General features: G+C 37.3%; 1 protein-coding gene across 1 annotated transcript in view; it reads left to right on the forward strand.

Annotated features, from left to right (window-relative positions):
* The window catches only part of LOC139719540 (phosphofurin acidic cluster sorting protein 2-like), a 106898-nt gene that overhangs the window by 63458 nt on the left and 15678 nt on the right, over positions 1-27762 (forward strand). Inside the window, exons 7-11 of the mRNA XM_071630955.1 lie at positions 14045-14113; positions 20302-20522; positions 21044-21158; positions 21766-22107; positions 22808-22912. Of these exons, the coding sequence (XP_071487056.1) occupies positions 14045-14113; positions 20302-20522; positions 21044-21158; positions 21766-22107; positions 22808-22912 (852 nt within the window). The remainder of the gene's footprint in view (positions 1-14044; positions 14114-20301; positions 20523-21043; positions 21159-21765; positions 22108-22807; positions 22913-27762) is intronic.

The following is a 27762-nucleotide window of genomic DNA, read 5'->3' on the forward strand; positions in this document are numbered from 1 at the left end:
TTGCATTGATGTAGCATAAGTATTTGATTATCAAGTGATCCATGACAGACAGTTATTTACTCAGATCAAGAGACAGTCTTTTAGTCTTTAGAATTGTGTAACTCCCATTCAAACACACCCAAAAAAATTGATGGTTTGTGAAAATCATTTTTGCAATGTAATGCTAAAACCATGAACTCCTGTAGGTGAATGCAGCAGTTGTGTCAAGAATTTATTTGTGGCCCACTGCATTGACTTCTGCATCACATATTTATTGCTTTTTTTTTCAAGAACTTGACTGAAAACTGGACTACCCATATCCTGGTAGAAACAAAACTCCTTTATCCTATGTGTGACCAGCCCTGTTTAGGCAATTTTCTCAGAGTGATGACCTTTAGCACAGCTCTCAAAAGCATTTCCCAATATGATTTTTCAAGATGGTAAAGAAATATGAAAAAGCGTTCAATGCCACTTGAACTTTCACTACACTGTTTCATCTATAAATATTTCTGAAGGGCAATTAATATCAAAATGTGATCAAGCTTCCTATTGTGAGCAGCAGCTTTATGTATGTCAAGGAACAGTCAAAAGTTGTGATTCTGATAGCTGAATGCCCAGGGTACCGTGTCATGAAAGTTGTCAGCCCTGGCAAGTTGTGAGTCTCTGACAATTTCAGTAAAATCTTTGGTTTTGATTGGCTGAGAAACTGTGGTCACTGACTGTTACCATGATGATTGTCAGAGACTGCTAACTTGTCAGGGCTGACAACTTTCATGAAATGGTGCCCTGGGGGGTGTTTCATCAACGTTTGTCGGCGCTGACCAATTTCAGCAAAATTCTTGGTTTTGATTGGCTGAGATGCTCTGGTCACCGACTGTTACTATGGTGATTCAAGTTGTCAGCACCGACAAATGTTGATGAAACACCCCCCTGGACTCACAACAACAGGGCAGCTGCTAAAAACTCCCAGGAAGTCAGCTTCTACGAGCTTCTGTTATCTTGTAAATCTTGATCTGGTACTCAGAGGCAGAGATCATGAGCTCAAGTATCAGCTATAAGAGTTTCAGGATGAGGAGGTTTTTAGAATGGAAGTGAGATCATCTGAGAGGGATTTTTCTGAATACTTAGTGAGTTATGTATGCATGTCCATAAATAGTACAAAAGCTGGCATTACAACAATTGTACGGCAGTTACATTGATTGTCCGGCAGTTACATTGATTGTCCGATTTTCCTCAAACTTTCACTGATGTGTTCTACTAATGTTGCTGCTTTCACTCAATCCACATTTCTCTTTGGGTTTTGGTTTCCCTTAAGTACGCAGATATGCAATTAAAGAAAAAATCTTTATATTATATTGCAAGATCTGGAACAGATTCATTTATACTTGAACGTTTCTGTGAATATTTGGTTAAAGATGTAGACAGTTATTGGTGCATGAAAGGCTTTGCAATGTTTTGTACCACATCATCAAAATATACTACCACAACATTCACCGCTGGTGGATTATTTGAAATCCTGTTTTAATTATTGCATATTATATCCTTTTATTCTTGATGTTTTAATCATGCACATGCACATGCACCTGCCCCTTTTATGCTACGAAAGTTACTTGATTTCTTTGAGGGTTGTCATGTTTTCAAGCTTTCTATTCTTTGTATAAACCCCTGCAACCCCATCCAATATTCTGTGATAGCAAATGCAATAATGTTGATCATTAAATATGATTAGCTCAAGTATTTTATAAGGTCACAATAATTTGTATCACAAAATCAGAATGTACCTTTAGTTTCATATTTTGCGTTTTCTTTGTAAAATTTTGTTCATGAAAAAGTTGCAGAAACCAGAGAATGAAATGAAATGAAATCTAAGGGTAAGAATTTGAAAGCTTACCCTGGAAGGTCAGTGGAAAGAATGATTATTTAATATTGGTTGATTATCCTGTGTGAGTCTGCTGTAGAAGAATAACTTGTTCATACACGTACGTAAGCCTGTGAAGTCAGCCCGGTTATAGAGGAGATAATGACATTATTGGGCTGTGCTGCTCAAATAGCTTGTAGTCTGTAAATATGCTATATTTCTAGAGAGTTTGTGAATGCATTAGTCTCCCCAGCCTGCCTGAAGCATACACACTTTCCCCAGACCTTTTAAGAGGTGGAATCAGCTGCCGCCTTTGGGTGGCAAGGGACCCTGCTAGGGCAGGCTTGCAATCTTATACCTGTTATTCAGGTCATTCTATTCCTATATGAGTATAAGAAGGTGCCATCTCATTAAGATTTGATATTTTTAACCCCCTGATTTGCAAGCTACTGTGATAGCAAGAAGAGGCACAAACGAGCAGTGCAAAACTGAGCTTATCTAATTCTTTTAGCTCATTCAAAAATTTGTATTACTGGCAGCAAAAAGCTAACACTCATAAATGGAAAGGGAGAGTATAAACTGAAGGAAATTTGAATACTATAGGATACAATATTGTTAATAATAATAATAATAATAATAGACATTTATAGAGCGCCTTTTCCACTGGATGCAAAGCGCTATGACATGTCATCCCTGGTCGCCATAGGAGATAAAATATATATACAAAATACCAGGCAGTGATAGTATAAGTCCAGTGCACATAGAGGGACATCAAAATAAATAAGTCTTCAAGTTTTGTTTGAAATGATCGAGTGTGGGTGAAGATTTGAGAAGAGGAGGGAGCTTATTCCACAGCCTAGGAGCACAAGAAGAGAAAGCTGCATCTCCGGCTAGTTTGTTTGTTTGTTTTTTTTTTTTTTATTGTTACCTTTCAACCCTTGTTTTCCTGTCTGTAAATTATGTGTATTATGCAGTAATCATTGTTATACAGTGTTTGCATAATGCTGCTGATGTTTATGTTGATGTGATTGTAACTTTTAATTTTTCTGAAATCGAAGAAATACTGCAGAAAATTGCATTTAAAATTGACAAGAAAAATCAACTACTATCTTACATGCCATACTCATGGCTGCAGTCTACTGTATGTTGTTGTATTAAAGCCCTTATTGCATGTAATCTTTATATGAAATATGATCATGTTGTCCTGACTATTGAGTCCTCTGATGGCAGTAACTGTTCATAAGGACCAAAAAAGCAGATCATCATAAAAGGCAAGGACATGAAAAACCACAGACAAGGATGATTCACCAAAATCAGGCAAGTCATAGGTGAATCATGATCACTCACACAGCAAATCATTGATGTCTGGTAAAAATCTTCTGAAAGCTGATGTGATCATGTGACTGAGGGGGTCATTAGGCTTGCAATTATGTAACTGGTGCATGAAATTTTACCAGAAGTAACTTCTTCTCTGGAGGGAATCTCTTTTTTATACCCCCGCCAAACGAAGTTTGAAGGGGGTATATAGGAATCAGCGGACGGTCGGGCGGTCGGGCGGTCGGGCGGTCGGGCGGTCGGGCGGTCGGGCGGTCGGTCCGTTGCAAATCTTGCGTCGCGAACTACTTCCTCAGTTTTTAACCGATTCCCATAAAACTTGGCACAGATGTGTGCCTTGGGTTGTAGATGTGCAAGACATATTTTTTGACAGTACCCAAAAGTACGTTGCCATGGTAACGGCATATTATGGGCAAAAATGGGTACAAATCTTGCGTCGCGAACTCCTCCCACAGTTTTTGATCAATTTTTATGAAATTAGGTACAGATGTTCATCTGAATAATAATGTGCAAGACACATATTTCCGCAGTGGCAAAAAGTGCGTTGCCATTGTAACGGCATGTTATTGGTAAAATATAGGGCAAAATGCTTCATGGCAAAACTGCTTCATCAGCGTTCTTCCAATTCTCATGGAATTCATATTGAATGTTTGTCTTAGGATATAGGTCAGCATGACACATTTCTTGACAGTGACAAAAAGTATGTTGCCATGGTAACAGCTCACATATTATGAGCCAAAATGATGGAAAATTTTGTGTTGCAAACTACTTCCTCAGTTTTTGCCCAATTTCCATGAAACTTGGTGCAGATGTGTGCCTTTGGTTGTAGATGTGCAAGACGCATTTTTCGACAGTACCCGAAAATACGTTGCCATGGTAACGGCATATTAATGGCAGAAGATCAAGGAAAGATCTTGCGGATTTAACTACTTCCTCAGTTTTTTGACCAAAGCTTATGAAATGTTGTTTTGACCAAAGCTTATGAAATGTTGTTTGGCGGGGGTATAACCAGTCGCTGTAGCGACATTTCTAGTTTTTTTTTTTTGTAATAGATTTACAAAATATGCGGTGGATGTAGTACTTTGAAATGTATAATTTGTCAAACAGAGAGAGTGGTCTCTCCTCTTTTTGTGGAATATTCTTACCCTGGTTATAACATCCAGTTTTCAAGGCCACCATGATTTTTTCTGGTTTTCTTTTTTTCCTCAAAGGAAGTAAAATTGAATGATTTAGCAGCATTTGGTTTTGTTATAAAAATCCCTGTCATGGGTCTGCCTACACACCAAATTGTACCAATCTCCATGTATTTCATCTCTGCCCTTCTTGAATTACTAGTCATTAGGCTATAGTCCCCATCTTCAAAATCAAAAGGGTTTTCAAATTTTGGTGGCAAATATGAAAAGCTCCCCTGACTTAAAAAAAAAAAAATGTTGTATTTTTGGTGGAATAAAACAATGTGAAACATCAACATAAAACATATTTGTGAGAGCATTTGGGTGTATGAACTTATGATACAAAAGTAGAGAATAAGGAAAATAAATGATAAAACCATTGATGTTTCATTTCATGAGCATACTTTTCAATAAATGTTTAACTCTGTAGTCAATGCAGGGAAAAGAATGGTGTAAAAAGTGTCACAAAGGTAGAGTGCTTGTTAACATTATGTTAAATAAACCACAAACAACAGATGTCCACCTTCAGAATTAATTTCAATAATCAATCTCAATAATGGCATTAACTTGCTAATGGGACTATTGACTAAAATTCACAACCTACCTGCGCATGTTGACCAGTTACTGGTGTAGTCTGTTTTGAGTACATGTTAATTGTTGTTGCTTACGTGCTACAAGGTCCAGCAGAATTTGATCAAGTGAGAGTCAGGAAAAAAAAAAAAGAACCCTAAAAGGCCACAACCTGCACTGCAGCTTCAAATTTTGGCTTGTGATTTACAACACAAAATTGCTACTTAGCATGCATTTAACAGATAATTTCAAACACTTATCACATGTTTATTAAATTAAGCAACAACGCTTGATATCGGAATGATTACAACAATAGTGATTGATCATAAATGCTATTATGATTGTTACTATCACTACTACTATTACCACTAAGTAATATATATACGAAACTTTAGACTTGTGCTTTCAGCAGAGTAGCATTTCTACAAACAGCACCTGAAAGGAATGACCCCAAACAAGAAATTCTCCCACACGTTAAGTTTTGGGAATTCTCCTGCTAAGAAAATACCCATCTACTGTACATACATTTGCAATTAAATGAGCTATACCAGCATAGTGGCTGTAGACATTGATGCAACACTTGATACAGACCTCTTTGAAGTCCCAGCATAATCATCAGTCATTTGATTTTCATACATTCTTGATCATGAATATGCAGATATTCAAAACAGTAGCAAATGCCTTCTTTTTAATAGAAACAATTATTCAAGATTTGTCAATTCAGTACTAGTATTAGAGATTGATGTCAGGTAAGCTAGTGGAATTGTTTTTATTTTTTCATTCTGATTGACTGTTGGATATATCATATTCAAATTTTAGTCCTTTTATAAAAATGATTGTGAATACAAAAAAAAAAAAAGTTGTGAAATGATTTCTTGAAATCATTCTTTGATTATACTTCAACATGACGTAATCCTTGTGAAGTAAAGAGAAAATTTATTCTTCGCAGTTGTGGCTTGTCCATAACACAAAGTGTTTGTCGGCAATATATGACTGACATGCTGTGTCAACATGTGCGATATACATGTGAACAGTATTGTTTTGTTGTTGTTTTTTATTGCAAGTTAGCCTGTTGAAGACTAATGCCGAGTATATTTGGGCAGGTGTCTATGGGAAATGTGTGTTATATCAAAATCACCTTGTACTCAATGGGTTGATGTGGTTGTTTTGAAGGCACAGCCATTCCAAGTGAGATTGCCCAAATATATCCCATGTCTGCACTTATGTCTTGGAGTGTGGATAGTGGGATATGTGCGTGGATCATGTTGTCATTTGCTGTCTGGAAGCTTTGTCATCCAGACATACTGTACATGAAATTGTCATATCCAGATAGCAATAGCTCATAGAGTTCATGAAATGCTTATCTTAGTGTAGGTGTGCATAACGTGAATATGCTCTACTAGAGAAAACTTGAGGTTTATAAGGACTGCTTTCTTTTTTGTTTATACTCGAGAAAACTTGAGATTTATAAGGATTGCTCATTTGTGTTTACTAATACAACTAGTAAGATATTCATTGAAATTTTGCAGAGAAAATGGTAATGTTTTCACAGAATGCCAGCTTGAAAAGGGAATCCTTAACAATAGCTCGAACACTGCACTCACTTACAAGGACATTGGGGGATTGGGGATTGCCTTTCTCTGTCTTGTTTTGTGGTGGTGGGGGGGGGGGGGGGGGGGGCTATATTAAAGCAAAGAGAAGCAACCACAAAATGAAATGGACTGTGTATTCAGTGAAAAGAGTGATGATTCACGTGAGGGGATGACATGAATTGCGGAATGTTCATTCAACAATTGCGGGGCATCATGAGTCAGTGTGGAGACCGCAGTTGTCAGTGCATCACATAATGGGTGGCAGGGCTGGTCGCCACAGACAGCTAATAAATAGACTTGTTTGTCTAAGGAAGAGCTGGATTCGTGCCACTCTCCCATGCGTGAAAAACTAATGGAATTAAGAACACACCTGCTGTGAAAAAGTGCCGCCCCAAACTGAACTCGCCATGCAGTCTCAATATTCGAGAGGCATCAAATCTGTATGTCATTAATGGGCAATATTCAAAGAGAGGAGGACTGGAAATCAGAATGTATGTTACAGCTAGTTACCCTGCATCTTGCTGTGTTGAACTGCATAAAAAATGGTTAGTATTAGCTAGCTGCATTTTGTGAGCAAGCAATACTAGTCTCAGGAAAATGTAAAAAAAGCATTCTGGGCACTCTCAAGAGACTAACCTTCTGGAAATACTGTAACTTCAAAGCCCATTTCACAAAGATAGTGTAGGTCCATTCAATAGTTTGGATTAAATCCATGGTTTGAAAAGTACACCTTGAACATTCTCTTGTCTGAATACATTTAGTATGGGATGTCGCTGCATGCAATGTGTCAGGCGCGCTTACATAATTGGCATTTGTATGATCCTTGGACTGAATTTTAACCACCTTTGTGAATTCCAATTTAAGAGTACACATGTGGCTTCTTTTTTATTTGTTGAGAATAATACATACTGTATTCCCCAAACAAGAAGCCATAATTGGTTCTTTAGTATCAGGCTACTGGAAGCTTGCAGCCGTGTATTGACATGCAAATGGTAATCATATTTGTGAATATGTTGACCATCGCAGTGAGTTCTAAGACAATAAGGGTACACTTAATCGTTGGTCTCGTGAAGAAAATCATAAAATCGTAGTTACTACAATTTTCTTTGCAAGACAAACGATTAATTGTACCCCTATCGTCTTGGTAATCATGTTTATAGGAAAAGTCAATGATCAGTGGTCATGGCTAAGGGAGAGAAGAAAAAAACTACATTTGTAAATTGGACATTGCATTACATTTATTTTTGGGTAGTTGAAATGCAGGAATATAACCTTTGTTATCTAATTAGGCTTAAAATATCTGCAATGAGCATCTAATTGCCAGTCATTCAGATGACTGTTGGGATGCAACACCATCTCTGCAAACTAGTTATGAACATCAAAAATATTTTATGACATTCATCATACATGATGAGTCTGTTTAGCACTATTTTTACACAGTCAGCTGTGAAGAAATTCAGCACAGACTCTCTGAGAAAACTCAGCCTGTATAGAGCAGACCAGAGTGAGTACGTACGTGTGTGTAGTATGATATCTTGCGAAGAGTCTTGTATCACTTTCTCACTTGCAACCCAAAACTTCCATCATGTTTATTGAAGTCGCTGTGAGGGATAAAAGAATTCTGTGGGGAAAAACCCCTCTAAATCTGCTTTTATTGTAGATGTTTTAGTGAGACCATTCAATTTTGAAATGAACAAACGAAATATAGATAGCATGACATTTTTAGAATGTGAAGCATTTATAGCAAGTGTTTGAAGACGAACTGACAATGACTATTGGAGAGCTGCGACAAAAATTTTCTAGCATTACTTAGTATGTAGATTATAAGGTTTGTGTCGTGGTCAGTGAAGGTTAGTGAAGTGATCTATGTTGAGATCTATGTTTAGTCTAGACTTTGTGTGAAATGGACGATATTTGATATTTAAATGGAAATATTTTAAGTGTAGGAAAATATAAGAAAAGGGAATTTCTTCCTATCTTTGACATGTATTTGTAGGTATCTATATGCTGTATAAAAGGTAAATAGATACTAGCATATTAAGCTGATTAGGTATGTGTTCAGATTTTTTGAAGAAATGTTACCAGTACATTCTTGCGCTATATGAAATGTTGCAGCTTCGGATTGTGCATAATGGAGAGCATGGATGTTGCTGACAACAAAGTTTTATTTTGAGGAATACACAATCCACAGAGGATTGGTGCTAGAAGCCAGAATAATCATAATCCTCCTTTTGAGCTTGTGACAATTATAATCCTTCCAGGCACAAGGATGATGCCTTGCTGAGGTAATAAGCTGAGCAAACCCAGTCAAGCTTCTGTGAATACAGAATAATCTTTTAGCCTCCTCATTCCTTACTTCCCTTATGCCATTTCTCTATCAATCCTCCCCTCTCTCTCTCCCTGTCCTTCTATCTATAGGCCTACACATCTTTCTATCCATTCTCCTATTTATCCATCTATTCGTACTCTCTCTCTTTGAAATCTCTTGTTCCTTTCTTTATCTATATTGCAAGCGTGGATGAAATCATCAATTTACCATCAGATGCTCATTTCTATTTGTTTAATTTCATTGATTTCTCTTCAGTAGGTGTTTCGTTTTATTTTTGTTTATCTTTAGTGGGGAGAAAATAAAGCTCAGCGTTATGAGAAAATAGTATCCCTACATGTAGGACCATGGTGACATTACACAATGGTTAGTTTTGGCCTAATCAACTTTCTTGCTTTGGACACAAGCATTATTTCAATGTGTCATATATATATTAAGCCCTGTTTTAACAGACTTACCCTGACAATGTCGCGACAACATCCAGAGAACAAAATTCATTGCCTTGGGCAATAAAACAGCAAGAGAGAGCGAAGAGTACCGTTATATCAGACACACACCGAAAACCTTTGAGTAGGTTTCCACGAAGGGGGTCTGTCCATTGATCGACCACCCTGCCTACCGCCAGCGCCGCCTGTTCTAGATTGTGCACATCTAGGTACCACGTGCAATCGTGTTAGTAAGCAAATCATGGTAACAATCACCGATCTCAACTACATAGAGATCAGTGGTTACAATCTGTGCACATGATCGGTGCGCGGCTTGTCAATTATTCTCTGTCTGCAATGTTACACATGCGGGTTGAGTGTATCAAACGAATGTTATCGTGGTTGTATTGTAATAGAAGGATTTTCGGGGGAATGTTGCAATAAAGTCAGAGTAATGTCGTGGTAAAAAAAGTTACTGCCACAGCGCCCAAGCAATATTTTGTGGAGACTCTTTTAACAGACAGGGTAAAAAAAAGATTACCTGGATACTTCCGGATGTTGTCACAGTAACTCTAGTTTGAAAGGTTCTTTAAAACGAAGCATCAGACTGATATGAGCAAAGGACCTTATGTTAGAAATAGTATGACATGACTACACTTATATTGGTAGCACTGTTGTAAATACTCTTCCAATCCAGCCTTATTGATATAAAGGCAAGTTAGGAGATTGCTTTAAGCATTGAGAGAATTAATCAAGAAAAGTATGTAAATGGATTGGTTTTTGTTTGTGATTTTGTTTGTTTGTTTTTTTTCATTTCTGTGATACCCAGTCTTTCCAATAGCCTGCATTTGTCCTGTATTCTATATCCTGATCAGCGTGAATAAGGTTGATATATAGAAGGTTCACAAAAGGGTAGGCCTACTTATATGTAAGTTACCACTTTTGATAGACTTACGCATCCCCCCTTCACACCCTCAAAACATTCACAACTTCCTGTTGTCTTCGGTGGCTGCATTTAAAATGAGTGGAGTGTGTGAGTGGGACAGACTTTTCCCTGGGCAGCCCCTGCTTCGTGCCCATGAAATGTGACACTCCAATGCCGAGATCCCTGTAACCAGCTTGTCAGCTATCTTCCAAGTGGCTTTAGGAATAATTACTTCCTGGCTACTGAGCACTGGGTCTTGCGTACGTTGTAGCTCCATGGTCTTATGACGACAACGCTGCACTAGAGACTGGACATTTCTGTCCGATATGACTCACAGAATACAGCCAGACTGGTTATAAAACAGCTATGATTCACATGTTTTTGAATATAATAGTTTTACAGTTAGGCCCTTGTACATGTAAGTGCTGGTATGTCGCAACTCCATTTAAGTGATATGTGGAACTTCTGGAAGAGGGAAAAAGTAGACTATGCAGTAGCCCCCATATTTAAATGAGCTATATCGCTTCAGTGAGCTTTTGATTACTGCAAACGCAGAAATTTTCATGGTACACTAATGTTTGCGTATTTCGCGCTACTTCTGGGTAGCGCAAATTCTCAAACCCGCAAAAATATCTGTACAATTTTCTCTGCATATTGTGAATAGGTTGACAATTGCACAGCACGAATTCAACAATATGCAAATATGTTTTTGAGCTGCTCAGCGCGAAAAATTAAGTCACGCAAAAATATCAACGTTTACAGTACTTAGATCCATTACTGCAGGTATTTTTATCATATGTGTTGTAAAATAAAGTTCATACAAGGTATTATTTGTTCTTCTCACTTGAGTGGCTTTGCCATTCATGTTTAGTCATGTGTTAGAATCATCTTTAGAGGAAAATACAAGACTAAGCACAGAAAAGGGAAACTTCATCATGGCAAATATTTTATCAGAAAATTTTCATAGTGACAGAATCAAGTGAATAGGACCTAATGCCCAGCTATTCAGACTTACATACATTAATTAGTTAGTATGTAGGTCTTATTTATGGGCTACTCAAACTGAACAAATGATAGTTTGGTCAAGGTGCAGTAAGTGCATGGCAAAATGTAAATATGAATGCCTTGTCTGAAATTATATACCCAAGACATTAGCAGCTTTCTTTACTTCATAGTAATCTGTAGTTCTTCAAGTGTTTCATTGAAAAGCAACTTATCATGTATTATCTACAAATTCAACTTCCATAGACTGAAATAAAGTGAAGTGCAAGTACAAAGTCTGGGGGTTTTTTTGTAAGCATGTGTAAAGTGTGAAACAACTGCATGTTAATCTAATGCAATAACATTGTAGACATGTAGTACCAGTTGAACATTAGTTCATTGAAATCATACATACATTATGTTCAAAAGGGGGAAAAAACAGACAGTATATAAATTAGATAAAAGATGGCTTGAGGTAGCACCACTTCCTTGGACATGCACGACATATTGTCAGGGATTATGAACCTGCTTTATTCAAGACTATTGTATTACAATGTGTTTAGAGAGGGACTGTGCACTGCCAAGTGCCCATATTGTTTACCAAACAGTGAAAAGTCTGTAGTTTAAAAAAAAAAAAATGTATATCCAGAAACTTTTAAGGAAGAAAGTGTGCCAAGGTCAGCTTTCTGATATGACGTTTGGCAGCAGATAGGGTGAATAGTGATCCAAAACAAACAAAAAGGGGGTAATTGATATCTCGTGGGTAAGTGCTGTGCTACTGCTGTTGGTGCGTCATATTCTCTCTTCATGTCGCTACTCTATTGTGTGTGTTGCCTTTGCAGTTTTATCTTTCTTTCAGGTTATCACATATGTAGGTCACCTGTGGATACAGGAGAGAGCTAAATTCCTCCTAATATCCTAAAGTAGGCCTAGAAGCCAACATTAATTTGGTGATCAGGAGGAATTAATTTTCTAATCAATGGGTAATCAAATCCACTAGCAATGATATTATCCTGTGATAATTCACAATATAAATTCCATTCAATATCAGTATCAGCACTCATAGAACATGCTCATTTGTGCAATACAAACCAGATCTTTCATCAATCCATCAAGATGGTTTTTCCAAACAATTTTATTTTCATTCTATGTGCAGATGCATTACAAATAGGCAAGGGACATTCTGAGTAAAAATGCAAAAACAGCAACAACAAAACAAATTGAGTGGTAGACAGTCATGAAGGGTGCAATTGGTTTAAGTGATTTTAGCTAAAACTTTCATTTCATGTTGAAAGTTTTGCAAGTTGAAACTGCAAATATTTCCCAGAATCTAGATTGGTTATGAATGCTTCAAGTTTTCAGTTTCACAAAATTCCCATTTTAAGTTTAACAGTCAACAAGCATGTTTTCTATAGCAAAGCATTGTTAGAGATTTGAACTTATATAAATATCATCAAAACTTGAAAGTATACTACGTATGATGGCAATATTGATGTACCAGGAAGGTACAGGCACGATTAATGGCATTGTTATGTTTTTTCTTTCGTTCAAAATATTTGCTTAATAACCAGAGAAGGGTGCTATGTCCATTTTGAAATTCAATAAGCAAGACCATACTTCAAAGAAGTGTTAAACAAGAATGTGTTCTAGTTTCAGTTATCATGCTATTTTTTTATGAATATAGAATCATTACAGCAAGAGGATTTCAAATGAGTATGCAATTGATGACTTTCTAATTCTATTGAAGAATACACGAGTCCATGAATTTTTACTTCCTGAAACTTATGTCTTTGAACTCAATATATTCTAAGTGCCCATGGCATTCTTCATCCAGAATAGCTGTTGTTTTTATTTCTGTAATTTTTCTTATAAAATGACCAGTAATGGAGTAAGTGAGGTCATATTTACACAATGTCATATCAGATTACTGCTGCATATTCCAGTCAATGAATGATGTTTCATTTCGTTTTAGGGTCAATAGTTTTCGATATATCTAACTGTCCGCAGACTGCTAATGTACAATACCATTAACATCTCACACTACATGTATAGCTGGTATAGGGATGAGCTTGTTTATCCCCATCCTACTGAAAGTTTGCTGAATTACATGCAGCAAAGTAATTTCACTGGAGGAGGCTTGTCCAAGAACGTGACTACTCGACAAGCGTCGTGAAGATCAATTGCCATTCAGAGCACAATCTAGTGTTAATGACTTGTCATTTGACTTGCAACCGTAAGCCACTTACAACAGAATTGCTGCAAATTGTACTTAAGCCATTGCTGGAGGATTGGTCCCTCTTATTCACAAGAAGTGTCATCTGAAATTCAGATCATTCCGAGTCTTGTCTGTATTGGTCTCTCGGTAAGAGATGAATGTTTCATGAATTGTTGATTGAGAGAGTATGGTGAGAGAGATTGATTATGTGATTTTTTTACCCCCTGTACAGTGGAAATGGAAAAGGGAAATAAAAGTTTGATCACCTTATTCAGGGCTGCACACTAATCCACTTTTTCTACTGGTCCAACCTGTCTTTCAGACCAGTAGGTTCCCGTTTTTTCCATTTTTTTCTGGTCCATTCCTGAAAAAGCTACTGATCAGACAGTGATTTTTTACTGGTCAGGGACCATCCGACCAGTGCCAGTGTGCAGCGTTGCCTTATTCCCATGATATCAACGATCTGTTGCCAGAGTATACACTGAAATGTAATATCAGTTTGTAGTTGCTACACTGTGACGGAGACTGCATCTGAAAACAAAGACAAATCCGAACATTACTTTCTTGTGTATTTTTGGCTAGTTTGATGATAAATTTGGTGACTGAGATGACCTCCAGTTCTTGATGAGCAGCCATCTTTCTACTTTTTTTTTAAATGTCTTTCAGGATCTCCTAGGAGATGTGGAGGAGGAGCACGAGCCAAGGAAAGGAAACAAGCTTCACAACGTCACAAGGGTAAGGATAAGAATTGATTTTAATCCACAGAACTTTTCTTTGTTCTCTGATGCTCCATCCCCATTCATTTGCAAGGCTCATTCTTAATTTGTAAACTTCAACAAAATGATGATAATTTCACATCAAAAGCTGGGTCATCTGTATTCTGTTTTTGTATGTGGTTTGATATCCAGTCATCACTTTCCTTTTGCCTCCACACTTTGCACAAAGCTTGGCTCCCACGCAATAATGCTTTATCAGCACAAGATCAGGCTGCATTCACCTTTGTATAAATTCATGGCAGAAAATCTTGAAGTTGCCGAGTATTTCTTTTTTTGAGGATCTTTAGGTCGGTTACGTTCTCTGCATCACTAATCATAGAATATGATGAAACTCACAAATATTGTGGCAGACATTTTGTATCATGTGAGTGCTTCAATATCATCATTGTACCATTTGTTTCACTGGATGTGTGATGCACTTACCCTGAAGGGAAAGCAAATTATGTCAATGCAACAGCTCATTATCAACAAAATGTGATCATCTACGTGTTGTCATTGAGATTATCTGATGTAAGCATACACAATTGCCTTGAGAATATTTCCAGTAATTCATTTGTTAATCATGTTCAGTGGTGTAAGGCTGAAACACATTCCCTGCTCTGTTTTACTCCTACCTAGTATCTACTACCCTCTTGTATGTACATGTAGCAGCACTTCACAAGTGGAGGATGAAAGAGGCAAAAAAATAGTAATAGTAATAATAATGATAATAATAATAATTTCAAAAAAAATATATATATACATTTTACCATCTATATTCATCGGGTAATCAAAGTGTGTGTTTCTACTGGACACCTAATATTACCTCACATCACTGTGGATTTTTATCATCTGCATCACCTCGTGTATTCCTACTTCCCAAACTGTTTATACTGAACAATAAAATAAAATATGTGGTGATGCGGGGTAATTTGAGAGAACTTGCAAAATGTGATGAACCAGGAAGTTTCGTATTATAATGTCGCAGGTCAAGTCACACGTGCACTGCCTTTATATGATCAATTAGATAACGCTCGGAATCTCCAAATAAGAATTAGAGACTTTCAGCGCACTGAATTTCGTTACCGGCTCTGTTTCTACTGAAATTCATACCTCACATCACCTTGCATCGACCACCTAAAAAGGTGAGCAACAGATCATATCACATTACCTCGCATCACCCACTACTTGATGTGATTCTACTGTAGGCAAAATTTTGAGGTGCATCACCTCGCATCACCTCAAATTTTTATCGCTCAGTAGAAACACACTCAATGATGTTCTTTCCTGATAAGAATTAAACAATTTCTGGGTATTTAATCCTCTCACAGCCTTCGTTGCAAAATGTCATTGATGCTGCACATGGTGATCTCATGTTTGGCTACGATTGGGTTAAGCCATATATGTACGTACATCTTAGGATGGTTGGGAATTGCTATTATGACATACTGCCAGAGATGTGTGGAGGTGTAGCAGCATTGTCCTGCATCACTCCATTGTAATCCTAGTGGTTTGCTAACTCACAAAGGGTGCACATTGTGACGAGTACTAGTACATTGTACATATGTCTTGATGTTGTATCAGCTCATACTTTGCAGTTTTAATTTCAGGTGCAGAATACCAAAACTAGCTACAGAATATCTAGCTCAGTTGCATCTGAAATGTCGGAAATGCAACCTATACACTGCTAGCATTATCATATACATTATTTTAAGCCATTTTTTCACCCAGAATGTCCATTGGTGATATGAGTTGGTGGATACGGTAGAAACTATTTACTTGTACATTTAAGCAGTGATTGGTCAAGGTTTATGGTCAAAAGTTACTGTGATTCTGTTACAGAACTAGTTAATGTGAGGAAAAGTACAAATAAGAAAAAAAAAGCAAAGCAACAAGCAATAAAATTGCATACTTTCATTTCCATACTAGTTAATTTATGTTGTGCAAAATGCACAAAAATTTGCACACTGAAAATGTCCGCTCCTGCAGTATCATATTCTAGTCATGACAAGCACTAGGTATTAAAGTCCCGCGATCATAAATCAACGAAATGCAAATTACTGTGAAAGATATAAATATATTGAGAAATATTTCCTTTCTGCAGAGATGGGTAAAGGTCTTTCATTGGTCTTTCATTGATCTTTCATTGGTCAACGGTCAAGACCAGTGAATTTCATAATCTCGAGAATGTAAATCAATTTGCCATGTACTTCTTGCTGATGTAGTGATTATGGGAGAAAATTGAGGCATCCCAGTTGATTGTACTCTGCCGTGGAATTGCTCTCTTCATCAGACTTCACCATTCACATTGTAGATGTTTTCATGTCTTTGTTTGTGTGTCAGAATTAGAAGAGTTAATAGAATTTCCATACATACCCTATTGCAGTGAAGACTACACGTGTATTGTTTGTAGCTAATGGAATATTTACTCCATAGCAACCTCTTTGCCATCTAGTTACAATTCCCCAGGGGTTTTTATCCATCGCGTCGCTTTGTTTTGATAGAAAGCTTGCATACAGATACAGTGAAAGGAATTCACCAGGCATGGATCATTTGTATCCAGCATCGAAGCCTGTTGCGGTTTTGTCAATTATTAACTGCGTCTCTGGCCGTAAATTATGTGTGACGTCAAAAAAAAGCGCCCTCGACAATCTAGAGTGAGGGGTACACCATGGCGATACTAATTTCAGTGATCGTGGTCGTGGTGTTTCTCTCATTTCCGCGATCTGACCTCGAAAAAATGCTTTGCCAACATCTCACTTTCCCCTCAGGTATCTCATATCAAGGACACCTTGTGATTTTTTTTGTTTTGTTTTTTTTTCTGACGCATTCTCCAAAGGATTTTTTTTTTTCCCGCAGAGTATCAGTCTTTCCTCTGGGGATGTTTTAGTTGTATCTACCCACCTCAACATTAAATTGAAATTCTTTGCTTGCGTTCCTTGATATGTTTACTCTGAATGCATGTGCAAAAATATCCAATGAATGTGCAAGGTGATGCATTATCTACATTTAAAAAAAAAAACAAATATATATATATATATGCCTTTAAAGGGAACTAAAACCAAGGATGAAAAATGAGCAAATAGCATGCTTAATATTTGTTTAAACAATCCCAACAATGACTAGGGAATTATGTTATGTTTCAGTTATCAACTGTGCATTCATGAATTTCACCCTGCAACTCTTATACAATATTTTTGCCAATTACAGTGTATCTATACTTGTAGTTTTATAATCTATTCTTATGATTTCTATTCAGATGTTTTATTTTAAGGGACAAGGCAAGCATGAAGTATTCTTACTGGAAAAATAGGTTCATGGAAGCCAATGTGAGTCATCTTACTGTATCATAACGAGTGAAAAGTGCAGAAATGATTTGCTCACAGTCAGTTGACGATGGAATTGAGACGATTGCAGAGACTGCCTTGATGCAGAAGGATGTTTCCTGGAATTTCATTAAAGGAAGACTTGTGTGTCTTTTCAAGAATGTAAAATAATAATGAATAGCAGAGCGTGGTCTCACTGCCTATGAGTGTGTGATATATATAGAAGGCTTATTTGAATGTGCTTTTCATGTTCAGAGAAGTGTACTTTCTTTTAGATCATGCAAATATTCTGAAAATATTGTGTTCTCGTAGATACATGGTCCTCAGATAAAGTATTTTCATGGGTGTTATTGACCTTCCAGAAAAGGCCTTGATGATTCCAAGCTTTTGATAGCTGTTATGGTATTGAAAGGAGCTACTTCAGTATCTATTTGAAGAAATTGCACTATTATTAAAAACAAGTTTAGAAATAATCAAAGATTTGTTAGTTTATTTTGGTTTTAGCAACCTTCCAGAAAAGGCCTCCATGATTCCAAGCTTTTGATAGCTCTTATATAGGGTTGAAAGGAGCATAATCAGTATTTATTTGAAGAAATTGCAGTGCTATTTGAAAAAAACAACAACAAATGATCAAAATGTTCATTCCAGTGTCCCCTCTCCAAGTCTATTATTTCTTACACACGCACACACTCACACACACACACATGGACAAAGCTAATCTACATTGAATTCACACAAACTTGTGTAAACAAGGCATTCACAATTTATCGGCAGTTTTCCAGAGAGCTCTCTGTAACTTTCTCTGTGGTTTCGTAATTTACCGAGCTCCAGATCCTGCAGGTAATTTATTCCTGCAGGTCAAATCCAGAGATTCTGTGTATGTGTATTCTTAACAGGAGGGCCGAATCCCAGAAAATGGAAGTGAGAATGAGATTGAAGCTCACAGTGTACTCAGACAGTGCAATCTGATATAAAGCTTGTGGCAAAGATAAAAGAAGGATGAAAAGCCATGAAGAAAAAATCAACAAAATGTAATGCATAAAGCTGTTCATAACATGTCTTTTCAAATAAAATCCCATTTTACTAACAATATTTGTTAGGTATGTTATTAGATGCTTTACAGCAGAATGATTCCCCCCCCCCCCCCCAGTAAATAAGCAAGTGCAAGTTGGATCACTGTAGTATCACTAACAATATTTGTTTGGTATATTATTAAATGCTTTACAGCAGAATGATTTTTTTTTCCCCCCAGAAAATAAGCAAGTGCAAGTTGAATCACTGTAGAGCGCAGAAGATGTTTTTGTTATTCTATTAATCTATTTGCCATTTTTAGCAAAAGTGCATGGCGTCAGGTTTGGGTTATTTTTTGAATGGCCGTCAGTCGTTTTTACGTTCTGCAGATGAATGTAGTATAATTCCAAGTGACCACCCAGTTTGTTGTATTCAGTCAAAAGCATGTCATTTGCTGTTTGTGTCTTTTGTATGTAAACAGTCGTCTCTAATTTTAATATGTAGCTAATTCTCCTCCCTGTTAGAAGTTCAGAAAAATTGTTGATGTGGTATGTGCAAGTGACGTTGTATGTGCATGTGTATGTGGTTGCAGTTACATTATGGTATAAAAAGCAGCTCGACTTCATACTGTGGTGTTATACTATACTGCATTATGCAAAATGCCCCATGGCCAGGTCAGACTCCTGAAGCTCTCACTAGAGTGCAGATTGCTTTGATCCAGATAAAGTGGTTTAGCCTCATAATCTATTCCAAGGCTGATATTGTTTTGTTCACAGAAGGTTATTTGAAAGGGCACGCTGATCAAAATAATTTGCTCCTAGACTGTCTTTTTTTTTTCAAGTCCTTAAGAATAATTTGTACACAATTTTAGACACTTTTGCTTATTACTTTATCTCATAAAAAAGATATGCACAACAAAACAATAACGAGACAGCATGGAGTAAATATTTTGATTATCAGTCAACCAATAGCAGACATGATTCGGTTTGGAAAGAATTCAAAACAGTATTAATGAGTGACATTGGCTATGTGCTGAGACATTTAGTACTTGGTGAAATTGCTCAATTGCACTGAATAAATTTCTGTGGTTAGTGTGAAACTTGGATGACAGTTGTTACATCATTAATGCCAACATTCACTATGTTAGTATATCAAAGTCTTAAACTCTCAGTTACTATTCTGGGCTATGGAAATAACTTCTATAAACAGGAAACTAGGCAAGCTTAAGTATCAATCAAAATACTGTGGTATTTGAAGAAATGTAATAGCACATTTAAAAACAGTGTTTCTATTCCCAATTTGCCGTGCAACACTTGTGGTGCAGAATAACCATCTAAAGTTACACATCCTCTCTTATTCATACAAGATTCTCTGTTTGCTGACTTGTTTCCTTCAATTTGAGTTTCAGAATAGTATGTTTATAACAGGCGATTCACTATTAGTGGGGACTGGGAATTTCTGAAAATGTTGCAGAAACCACTTGGTCAACAGTGTTATGACTGTCTTGCTTTTGTTTTTCGTGGCTTTTTTTCTGTTCTTCAGCCTTTGTATCCTGTCAAGTCTCCGAAGAGAAAATGTGTATTATACACACACACTCACAAACACAAACACACACGCATATATGCACACACACACAGAAATACAAGATGTCTATTAATGTACATGGCATTGTTCAGTTTTTCAACCAAGGATGACTTTCTTTATACGTATATGTGCAGTTATTTCACTCAATCATACACAGTAAGTCTGAATGAAATTGTACTGCATGGACCCACAAATATCTTTTAGTATTAAAAGGAGTGAGATTCCCAACTCTTATCACCACCAACAGCAACGCAACTTCAAGCAGAAGTTCATTGCACTCTTGCGGAAGTTCAAGGTAGCGAGCGACGAGAGCGATACCGAGCCCTACCCATTTGAAGACCAGGACCAGACGCCGATAGATGAGGACTTCCTCTATGATGACCTGGATCTCATCAACTACAGTGACAGCGGCCCGGACATGGATCCCGATGAAATGAGCATCGGATCCACACCAAAACCAGTCCTAAGGTGAGACACCTCCTGATGATGACGCCTTGCTCTATCTGGCGAAACAAGTGATTTAATTGGAGAACGCACACACACACACGCTCACACCTTGTGCCGATAGTTTGCTCTCATTTTTATCACTCTAATTACCAGTAACATTACATGGTTTTGAGGACAGTGTCTGAAGTACATATGGATAGGTCAATATGCTTCAGGTTGAAAATCTGCATGAATTTGCCATTGATACAAACGTACCTATGACCTGAACGATTCTGTACAATTTGTTTCTGGTTTGTTTGGGGTTTTTTAAGTGGCCTTTGCTTGACACTTTGTAGTTTTTACAATAATCAGCAGTGTATGAATAAGAGGAGATATGGAGTTGTGATTATAATATTTCTTTTAAACCAAACTTATGAGATCAGTCATACATCTCTGTTGACCAAAGAGGTCACATTCCATTCATCACATGACATTACTAGTGATATCAGCTCATGAATGCAGTGTTTTAGTCCGACGTCTTTTCATTACTCTGTGCGTCACAGGCCGTTCTTTTCGCAAGGCATCCCGACGTCCAGCTCCATGGCCGAGGACATGGAGCATGTGGGTCAGTCTGAGCTCTCTCTTGACAACAGCCAGGACACGGTCAAGCACTCACAGGTATGACCAGCACATTGGTAGTGATGAGTGGCACCGGTCATTGAATCAGACAGTTTCAACTGCCTTTTGTCACCATCTGAGTCATAAAGACACATATAAGAGCCATTAGCCATGTACATAATGTTAGCAGACCCCATGCAGTCCCTCTTCCAACTCATCTAGATCATGAATCCTGAATGATACGTCTTGTGTTACTTTTTTTTTGGGGGGGGGGATGGTCAGTAGTTTGTGCCCATGACTGCTGGGTGAAAGAGTTCCTTGTCTAACAGCACTAAATGAATCAATGGCTTTTTAACAGGATAGAAAAGTTTTCATTGCCATGTGATCACTGATGTTTGTAATATTTCCGCATAGGACCAGATGTTAATAAATGCAAAAACACAGCATACTATGATAACCTTTATCAATATATTAGAAAAAGGCAAATTGCTTTCATGATGATGAACAGAGAAATAATATAATACATGTTGCGGTCTGTGTTTTCCCTCCAAATATTTGAATTTGTAACTATGGAACTTATCAGGTACTGATGAAAGGAGGCTAGCCTATTACATTAGTCTAGGTAAAGTATCAAATGTATTATTTTGCTTCTTTTGACATCTCCCAGGAGATCTTTTCTTCTGATGTACACGCCGAGGAGCCTACCATCATGGATGAGGAGGAGGACAACAGCTCCAGCAAGGTGAGCGACCACCGGCGCCAGGGGAGCACCGCCAGCTCCCAAAGCACCGATGCCAACCGGAACCCCGTGCCCACGGCCAACGGAGACAGAGGGGCCCTGACTGGGACGGGTGGGGCCCTCCTGACGGGGGCTGCCAGGGAGAGCTACAAGAGGAGCAGCAGCACGGGGCGGGACCGCAAGGGGTCCAGCAAGGAGGGCCAGCACAGCGAGCATCGGCGGAATCGGTCAGCTGAGAGGTCTAACAGCATTGGCGTCGGTGACAAGAAAGTGAGCACAAAAAAAAAAAAAAATGAGAAGAAAGTATGTTGCACTGATTTCCCTATAAAACACTCAATATAAATGCATGATCAGCAGCTCCACCTAAAGTTGCAGTGGCTGAAATGAAGCTAGCATTTGCCCATTTAAGTTTAAGTTAGCTAGTGGTATTGAACTAAAAAAAAAAAAAGAGATGCTCCGCAGATGCTTAAAAAAAAAAAATAACATTTCATTTGCAGATCATTGTCATTAGAAAGCTAACATGCTCACCATGTTCATCCCTAACTTTGCTTCTCTCCAAATATTTCACACCTTTGATTGTAATAGCATAAAACTGCTGTGCTTTTGTCTCATTGAAGTTTGCACGTTTTCACCTTGTAATTCATCTTCTTCATGGCTATAGGCTTTCATGATATGAATGTTTTGATACTGACTAGTCCTCTATGAGGATTTTCTGATGCTTTTGTTTTGTGTATATTTCACTTTGTGTTCAAGATGATCTTGAGCAAATGTCTTTTTTAATGGCTCTGTTTTGCCAATGAAAATGTATGAGTATGTTGAAAAGAAAAACGAACCAGAGCTGGGCGTTTTACATCAACATCATACTACTTTATCTTCCATGGACTTTAGATTGAGATTCTGTCAGTTTTCATAAAAGACCGTAGAAGATTTGTGGTAGATTTACATGATATCTCCATGTGTTGTTTTCCAGAAACCCAAACTGTCCGTTGCCGAGCAGCTGTCAGAACTCTGGCTGACAGACGAAACGGCTCCGGAAAAAATCCTCCTCGTCAACATCTCCGAAAAGCAGGGTCAGGTAAGAATTTTACTTTCTTGACGTATGATCAGAAATATGTAGCATTCAGGGAATCAAGATGGAACACACAATAGATTTTCTGCAGACATTATGCCGCTTTGACATCAATTTTCTGTCGGCAGAAAGCTGAGGACTTGATGATGAGATCATCTGTTGACTCTAGCGGATAGTGTGAACGTCATCTTTAAAGGACAAGTTCACCTTCATAGACATGTGGGCTGAGTGAATGCAGCAATATTAGTAGAACACATCAGTGAGAGTTTGAGCAAAATCGGACAATCCGTTAAAGAGTTATGAATTTTGAAGTTTCTGCTCAGTCACGGCTGGATCAAAGACTACTATAGCTTGTGATGTCACATACGATAAAAAGAAAGAATAAAGAAAATTCAACATATTTCCATTTTTCTCGCATAACAAAAGAACACCCGACCTCTCTCTTTCTGTAGGCAGGGGGAATGATATTTCCCTTCCCATACGTCAGTAGCAAGTCGAAGAACTGTGCGCTTTATTCAAAAAGTAAAGTTTTGTGAAATTCTCTTTTTATTTTCTTTATATAGTTGTATACATGTGACATCGTACACTGTAGTAGTCTTCTCTTCCAGCAGTGACTGCGCAGATACTTAAAATATTCGTAACTTTTGAACGGATTGTCCAATTTTCCTCAAACTTTCACTGATGTGTTCTACTAATATAGCTGCATTCTCTCAATCCTTATGTATATGAAGGTGGACTTGTCCTTTAATGCAATGGGAGCAATGGATGCAAAGCAGAATCAGGCATCAAGGCCTCAGAGGCATCCTGTTCCAGTTTTATTTCATCCATCAAGCACTCCATCCATATTTGCTTGCATACAATGGAACACCTGTTTTGTGTATGCTCAAATACACTGCAAATTACTTATCCACATGCCACTGTTACTGTTGTTTTAATACCTCTATCATATGGTGTGAATGATATTGTGTACTTTTATGAATAGGCCTATTGTTTAGTGTCTTTCCCCATTTTGATCAGTTTTAATCATTAACCATGGCAGGAAGCCTAAAAAAGTGGAGTATGATAATGTAAAGAATTACTTTTCGTTTAGTTCATAATGAGCTGACACTAGAGGCACCTTGGCATTGGCCATGAAATGCCTTGGGCACAGATAGGGTTATCAGATGAGTGTGCTAGCTTCTACCACATTTCCACAAGTTATGACATGATTGATACACAAGCTAGCAGCAAAAGCAGTTTGCTGCCATTTTAATAGCCACAAACATTTTTTGTTGTTGTTGCAATGTTCATCAGACTTGATGTTAAGTCCCACCAGCCTTTTGACCCTCTTAAAGGAGAATGAAACCCAAATTGATATGGGGATTTAGGGAATACAGCAATATTAGTAGAGTTTGAGGAAAATCTGACAATTGGTTGAAAAGTTATAAATGCATTTTTAGAGTTTCAGTGCTGCCACTGCTTGATGAGAAGACTACAACAGTTTGTGATGTCACATCTCAGATAGGGCATTGGTATATCTGGTAAAGGAAATCAGATGAAAAGTGAGCATATTTTTCACTTTTCTGACATGATAAAAGAGCACTTGACTTAGCTCTGTCAGAAAGCAGGGAGAACAATATTGTTGTCAGTAACAAGTGGAGGGAATGTGTACTTTGCATAAAAGATTAAATCATTGTCCATGCATAACATCATGAACTGTAGTAGTCTTCCTCATCCAGTGGTGGTGGCACCGAAATTTTAAAAATTCATAACTTTTGAATTGATTGTCCGATTTCCCTCAAACTTCGCTGATGTGTTCTACTGATATTACTGCCTTCACTCAATCTATGCATATACTTGAGTTTCATTCTTCTATAAGTATTTCAATCCCATTGCAACATGTTTATATGCACTGCCAATATGATTTTTGGATGGTAGTTGTGAGAGGTTTAGTGTTGGACATAGAGGTAGTTGCCCACCTTCCCTCCTCTTCCCCCAACACTCAGTCGCTTCTCTTACCTCACCAGTGTCTGTTGAGCTAGTTCCTTGTGCATATATACTCTGCTAATCACTGTAATTCTGTATTCATTGTAATTTCATGTTGAATATGAGAAGAAACAATTCTAAAGCATGCAGAATGTAGACATTTAAAGTTCAAAGGTGTCAAAATCACAGCAAGCAAATCACAATTCCAGTTCTAATTAAAGTTGGTGTAACAATCAAAGAAGTAGATTAAGACTGACATGTGCTTTACCCAAGTAATATATGTTTCTATCACAGATTAATCATTGATTGCCAGTTAATCTACTGATAAAGCAGCAAGATGTTGTTTTGCCATTGCACACGGCATGTACAAGCATATGAAACAAAGTGCATATGAAAAGTGAGACTACAGCAGAATCATCATTATTCACAAGCAATTAGCTTGCCTCAACAAAGATGAATATGGCCTTCAAAAAGGTATTATATTGCAAGCGATATGTGTGTCATGTTTCATGCATGTCATGAATTGCATAGTGACATGTACATGACTTGTGAGTGTTTCTATTCATGAAAATCAAACTTGTTCTGCATTGTTGAAAAGCAATTAGCAAGATGGCACAGATGTGCCATTATACATACTGGTTTAGGCTTTTGTTTGGATGTGGTCTTGACATGCTGCTCATACCACAAACTGTGTGATATTGGTATCATGGTGTAATATGAATTGCATTAGATACGATAAATCTCATAGATAAGTAAAGGTTACTCTTGAACAAAACAAAGGATATTCAGTTCTAAAAATATCAGTGTTGCTGCAGTCGAGGGATACGAATAAAGCCTAGAGAATGGCAAAGCAGCAAGGGATTTTAATATGCCTCCATCTCTTATTAGTTCTCAGGGGCAGTTATACCAGCAGTATTTTGATGACAATAATTCAATCAGTCTAGCTCAAGGTAACCCTTTCTGTCCATGCCATACTGAAGGGAGTCAGTGATGTGATTGGATTAAATATTAGTTGGGCTTCTATTTGAAAACAGAAGATACGAGCAAACCTGTCTCTTTGTTGGATTGAGGGGGGGGGGGGGGGGAGTATCTCGAATATTGGCAGCGTGGTTATTTCCAGTTCTGACATTTGTATCATATCACTGATCATCTGCCATTTATTAAAAGCTATCCAGGCAATATTACTTGGTGTGAAGTCCACAAAGGAGAGGATTCACAGCAATGATTTGTGGTCACATTGGTTTAATATGTGGCTGTGATTTATACTGGAATATGATGACCTCACTTTTCATGAGCTATCTCTTTAATTCATTCAGATAAAATTTGATGTGGAAATCAATTGTTGATATTGTCTTCTTATTTTGTGTGAGTGTGTTTGTGTGTGTGTGTGTCTGTCTGTCTGTCTGTGTGTGTCTGTGTGTGTGTGTGCATGTGTGTGTTATATCTTTGTATTATGTTTTGTTCTTGTGAATGTGAATTTTGTGGTATTGAATAAAATTTAGATAAAGAATTAAAAAAATAATAATAATAAGATTTGAATAAAGAATTAGAAAAAAAAATAATGTCACTATAATTCACCACATAGAATCTTGATTGCAATGTGTACATCCAGCAAAGTGATACATTAAAGGACATAAAGCTGGTAAACCAAAGGGGCTGACTAACCTGGACGGGCTATTACCATAACTATTTTCACCTTATTCTTGACAAAAAATATGAAACCACACTGATGTGCTGCTCTCCAAATTTGAACTTGACACTATATTTCATATCCTAGTCCTTGTGCACAACAAATTTGTAATCCATGATGTTTAAGACAGATGTACAATGTATATGCTAACAACAAAAGGGAAACTCATGAATGCTATTCAGCGAAGAGGAATTTCGTCCTTCCTGTTTGTTTGAAAGTTGGTCACATACTAATTATATTTCATTGTTTAGGAAAATGTCGCTCTTCTGTTTAGAGATATAAAACACAAGATTATTATGGGAGACTCCCACCAAGAACCTGGTGTGTGATTCAGATGTTCAATTCAAATCAAAATTTATTTTCATTATCATAAATTCTTTCAGATACAACATTAACAACAAATCAATGTTATTCAAAATTTATGAATATACATTTGAAAGTGGAAAAAAAATAAAAAGATGAGCAAGTGCATAATCCATATGAAACTCTTTATTCAGAATCAATATGTATATGGGAAAAGAAAGGTCCATGTAAAAGACAAGCTTGTAGAGATGTCAGCAACTCAAAGTGGACTTTAAAAAAAATGTGATTAATGTAATAGAAGCATACCAGCATGCAAGCACTAAAGATACAGCTGTCTTCCCTTGTATACATTCTTGATTTTTTTTTTCCTGCCAGAATTATAGTTCCTTTGTGGAAATATGAATATCTGACTGTATTGCTGTAACAAAAAATGTTATTAATGTTTCAAGTATGTTGTCTATTCAATTGATTGGTATGTATAGGTGGAAAATGAATTCTACAATTCTAAGTTATATATTCTTTTTTTTTTTTGTATCATGTGATGAACTCAGAATCATGATACTAGCAATTTGTGACGGCAATATTTCTGAAGATTAGATGTGGATAAGGCTTTTTCATGAATGCGTAATCCACAATTCAAAATCTTGATATCAGTTATGAAAATTAAATTTTCCCTCAAGAAATCATTATCTTTGGTCCCTCAAAGTGTATTCGTATAATGATATTACAGTCCTTGCCACTCATGGCCGTGGTGTCTATGAAATCAATGTGCATGAGAGCAGACGTCCTCTGGTCTGTCTCAGAAGGGTAGCTTCCATCTACCCATGCTCCCCTGTGGCCACTTACCTTTGCCAAGTAATCTCACGCGCGAGGACATTATCTGTTGATCTGATTATAT

Source organism: Diadema antillarum, unplaced genomic scaffold, assembly GCF_040938485.1.
Source record: "Diadema antillarum isolate AM-2024a unplaced genomic scaffold, OU_Dant_1.0 scf00000111, whole genome shotgun sequence".
NCBI lineage: Eukaryota > Metazoa > Echinodermata > Echinoidea > Diadematoida > Diadematidae > Diadema > Diadema antillarum.